This window comes from Athene cunicularia (assembly GCF_003259725.1).
Source record: "Athene cunicularia isolate RWA chromosome 22 unlocalized genomic scaffold, athCun1 chr22_part1, whole genome shotgun sequence".
NCBI lineage: Eukaryota > Metazoa > Chordata > Aves > Strigiformes > Strigidae > Athene > Athene cunicularia.
Genome location: NW_020799128.1, coordinates 531,889 through 536,317, shown reverse-complemented (window position 1 = coordinate 536,317; position 4,429 = coordinate 531,889). Strand labels below are relative to the sequence as shown.

At 52.0% G+C, this 4,429-nt stretch overlaps 1 protein-coding gene across 1 annotated transcript; it reads right to left on the bottom strand.

The window, feature by feature from the left end:
- Positions 1-20: 20 nt before the first annotated feature.
- On the bottom strand, positions 21-1,869 carry RASSF2 (Ras association domain family member 2). Its single transcript, XM_026863162.1, has 4 exons — positions 1,763-1,869; positions 1,579-1,661; positions 369-444; positions 21-176 (listed from the first exon to the last, which is right to left on the bottom strand). Exons 2-4 carry the CDS (start codon positions 1,635-1,637, stop codon positions 21-23), a joined length of 291 nt encoding a protein of 96 aa, XP_026718963.1. The 5' UTR covers positions 1,638-1,661; positions 1,763-1,869.
- Between the last annotated feature and the right edge of the window lie 2,560 nt (positions 1,870-4,429).

Below are 4,429 nucleotides of genomic sequence, written 5' to 3'. Positions count from 1 at the left end.
GGCCCTTCTTTCCCCTCCACTCACCCGTGGGCTCCCAGGTTGCAGCCCGAGTGCCAGGAGGAGGAGGAGGGCGGCGGGCGGATGCGCTGGTTGTCGTCCTGCATCTGCAGGCGGATGGGTCTCCGCAAGCCCCAGGAGATGTTCAGCAGCCCCTCCACGATGAGCTCCCCTTCCTCCTGCACCGGTAGCCGAAATACAAACAGCATGAAGGTGACTAAGAGGCATTTTTTTGGACCTCACAAATCTGAATCAAACCGCATTTCCACGTTGGGTTGTTTTGGTTTGTTTTGGTTTTGTGTTTTGTTGTTTTATTTTTTTTTTTTCTCCTGCCAGAGATAAGCTGGGGGCCTGCCCTGGGGATTTCTTACCTCCCGGTGTCGCAGCTGCAAATTCTGCCCTTCGTAATAGATGTTGTATGTCTTCAAGTGTAAGAGCAGTTCATTTCTGGATTAAAAAAAGATAATGGGAAAGGTGCTGAGAAGAGGTGTGGAAGGGCAAGGGGAAACATCGCAGGCACCACTTGGTACCCTCTGAGCCAGCTGGGGGGAAATTGGGGGGGTCTGGGAGAAAGCAGGAACGCTTCCCGGGGTCAGGCTGGGCAGTGAACCTGCTACACTGCTGGGGGACATCAACCAGCGTCACTTGGGGCAAATGTGGGACTTCTGCTGCCTCTGGACCTCCCTTGTCGAGGAGACGGGCTGCAGGGTCAACCAGGGGTTGCCCTTCACAACCACAACTGTGGGGACAAGCTCCCCTGCAACCTTGCTCTCCATAAACCTTGCAAGAAGACATAAGAGAACCCGTTAGACCTTGGTGGAGCTGGTGACAAGGCTGAAAAACGTGGAAATTTTCAGAGCGCCCAAGCCCTTGGGTCGTGCTGGAGTCACAAGTTATCACAGGCGAGTTTATCACGTCAGCTCGTTGCTCTGGACCCTGACCTCAAAATCAGTTTAAAAGTCTGAACCCCGCTCCAGTTGCAGATGAATAACAAAAATAAAAAAATAAATTTAAAGGAAAAAAAAAAAAAAAAGAAGCGGAAAACCAAGCCAGGCTGTCGAAGCACAGCTAGGAATCACGGGGACGCGATGCCTCTGGCATTAATTCATAAAGCTGTCGTTAATTCAGCTGGGCTGGCTGGTGGAGTTTAAAGATGCTCGGCACCATCAAGAGACGCACAGATCACGGGGATTTGGGGTCATGAGAAAGAAAAAAGGGGGGGGGGGAAATATTGTGCGTACACTTTATCTCCTCCAAAATCTTCCTCGAAACTTAAGAATGACTTTACTTCTTTACCAAAACATAAAAGACCATTTACTAATTGCGACCCTTTACAGCAAAACTTGTATTTCATGGAATTTTATAGAGCATTTGGCCACGCTCCTAAGAAAAAATGTCAAAATTCCATCAAGCTTTTTTTTTTTTTTTTTCCCTTAAGAGGAAATTCCCATTTCTTGCCCCAGAATGGCTTTTTTTTTTTTGAAATCCAGCCAAACCACGTTAAAACTCAGGGTCACTCCCCTCCACCCAGCTCCCCGCACCGCCTGTACTTCTGCATCACAGCCCTGCCGAGCACCTTACTTGGAGATGTATTTGTCTTTTCCGCATGGGACCAGGTACTCGCAGCCGCCGTAATCCATCCTCCCGCTCTTCTTTCATGGGAGCTGAATAGCAAAGAGGGAGGAGAGAAAAGCATCGGCGTGAAGCGCCCCGTTACGGCATCCCTGACCCCCGCCCGTGGGCAACGGGGGAAAGATGAACTTGCTTGGCTTCGGGAGAGCTCTTGGGACAAGGCTCCAGCGGATGCAGCCACGGGTGAAGTTTGATGTGGCTCCTCCGGGAAGACTGATGGGAAGGGAGGGGAAATCAGATAAGGGCAGAAGCGTTGTAAACTCACTGAAAATTTAATACCGGCAGAGATACGCTTACGCTAACATTTGCATTTCAAGCATCCACGGACCGCCCCGGTGGTGCCAGACCTGGAGGTGGAAGGGTTGTAAGCAGGATTTGTTCCTTTTCTCCATTTATTTTATTAGGGTTTTGCTACAAAGCTTCAGACTGCCAGTCTAGATCTGGCCTGATGCTTCCTCATGCATGAGGGCTGACTTCCGCAAGCAGCAGAGACACGGGGCTGGTTCCTTTATCTTTTTTTTTTTTTTTTTACAAAAACAGTTGAATTTTTGTGCGTGCCCGAATATCTCCATTGCTCCCATGCAAGCACTCAGAAACTCCCCCCAAAAATCCCACCTTTGGAACAGCTTCGAGCTCAAATGGGAGTTTTGGATGCTACCAAGGGGAATTAAAATGAGAAGGCCCTCAGGGCTGCTCGTGGGCCTGAAGCACTTTGGAAATCAGGCCTCAAGTGCAACACTGGGGGGGTTTGAGTGACAAAAAAAGGTTCCTCGGTTGGTGCTTTTCCCCGGGTGTTTGTGCAAATCCTGGTACAAATGGGCTTTCGTTCTTCCAGGGTCTCTCCTCTCCCTTCCCTTGTCCAGAAAGAGAAATTGAGGCAAGAAAAGAGCATTTGATCCACAAACTGCTGTTTTCTTCCAACTCCCGCATTGCCACGTGCTTCCTCCCGATCCCCTAGGAAACAAACCCATTTTCCTGCCAAAAAAAACCCCAAACCTCTGACAACTACATCTGGGCGGATAGATGACTCAACCAAGGCAGTAAAACCTGTGTAAAACCTGTGTCAGAGGACAGACCTCCCCTTAAACTCAGCACAGCGGCAATCTCCGCTTCTTACCCCACACATCGGGATATATTCTAGCAAATAAGTTACAAGCAGCAGCAAAAATATTCTGTGTCACGCTTGAAACCACAGAAGAGGTTGCAAAAGCAAAGCTGGTGTTGGAGCAGGCAGGGGAAGGGCAGGAAGCTGGCCCGGCCCTCGCGGGGGGGGAACCTGCTCTGCCTGGAGAAAGCAGAAGAGAAACCCACCACTGAAAAATCGCACGTTGCAGCGGAAAAGCTGACAAAGCTTCGGGTTTCCTGACAAGGCGAGGAGCTGCACGAGCATCCCGGCAAAGCCCGGCATCAACCGTCCTGCCCAGCCGGCGGCCACCTCTCCTGCATCCATCCATCCATCCATCCCTCCATCCTCCCACAGGGAATGCACCCAATAATAATCCTATTTACGCCTCAGAAATGGTATCGGGAGGGGATTTTGCAGGCAGCTTCGTGGCTTTGGGAGAGATGTCGATGTGGTGGCTGCATGGCACCTGCTGTGGCGGGGACCCCGATTTGGGGTTTACCAGCTGTGAGACACAGGAATGGTAGAAATAAGCGTCTCACTTGTGGGTGTCCCCTGAAAGCGGATGAAAAAGCTCTGGGGAAGTTGCAGAGGGAGGATGAAATGACACAGCTGCTCGGCCCATGCAAAAACGTTGCCAAAAATACCAAAGTAGCTGAGAAAAAAAAAAAACCCAAACCCCTCCAGCAGCGCAGCTCGAGGTGGAGCCGTTAGCACTGCAGGAGTTTCACTCCGTGGCATCGTGGCGATCCGAAGGGGCGAAGCCAAAGCCCCGCTTCCCTCCAAGGGGATATTGGGGTGAACTCCAGCTGGAAAAAGACTCATTTTGGGATGGAAGGGGAGCCCTGAAATGCAGGTTCATCCCCCTGCACCGAGGAGACGTTTCCTGTTTACCGCCCCAGCGCTGCCACCTTCGCCTCCGACATCACATCCCCTTCCAAGCAAGCGAGGAAAGGGGCAAATTCTTCCTTTTTTGGGTCTTGAGAGTGCTGGGCTGTGGGTGGAAGGGAGTGGCATCTGCCTGAAGATCCCCAAATGGAGACGTGCCGCTGCCACTCCCCTGATTTTCTGCCGTGGCTTTGGCAAGAGGCTGGAAATCACCAAAATAAAAAGGCCGGCAACGTGCAGATTGCCCAGTCAGTTGCCCAACTTGGCAGCTCGGCGCCGTCTTCATTACCCAGCACTCCCCGTGCCTCAGTTTCCCCTCTCTGAGCCAACTTATTTCCTTCACACCCAGCACAGGCTGAGCTTTCGCTGCTCTCTTGTAAAACGCTTTTAAAAACCCATCAGATCAAATCATTTCGCCCCGCACACGTGGCAGGAGGATTTCAGCCCCCTCTGCCTTCCAACAGGAGCTGTCGGCTGCTCCCACGGTTGCTTCCAGGCCTGATGGACCCCAAACTTATTTCACTCCCTAAAAATGACCTTCCCAAGGCCCTTCCCTGGGTCCCTACAGCCCCACCTGCCCCGCGGTGCAGGCGCAGCTCGGCCACACTCGCGGCCCCTCGCGTGGAGCAGGGACGGGCGTTTGCTTTTGCCGTGCTCCTGGGGAGACGCACAGCTCAGATAAAAACAATAGAAAAAAAAACCAACCACCACCCAGACTGTGTTTTCAGCAGGAGAGGGGTGGTCTTTCCTGCTCCTGCAAAGCAGGGAGCGTTTTTCAGGGGGTTTCGC

Coding starts and splice junctions, on each gene's coding strand:
- RASSF2 (XM_026863162.1), bottom strand. CDS start 1,637: ATGGATTACGGCGGCTGCGAGTACCTGGTCCCATGCGGAAAAGACAAA. Junction 445..1,578: donor AAAGACAAATACATCTCCAA/GTAAGGTGCTCG, acceptor TTTTTAATCCAG/AAATGAACTGCTCTTACACT. Junction 177..368: donor TGCAGCTGCGACACCGGGAG/GTAAGAAATCCC, acceptor CTACCGGTGCAG/GAGGAAGGGGAGCTCATCGT.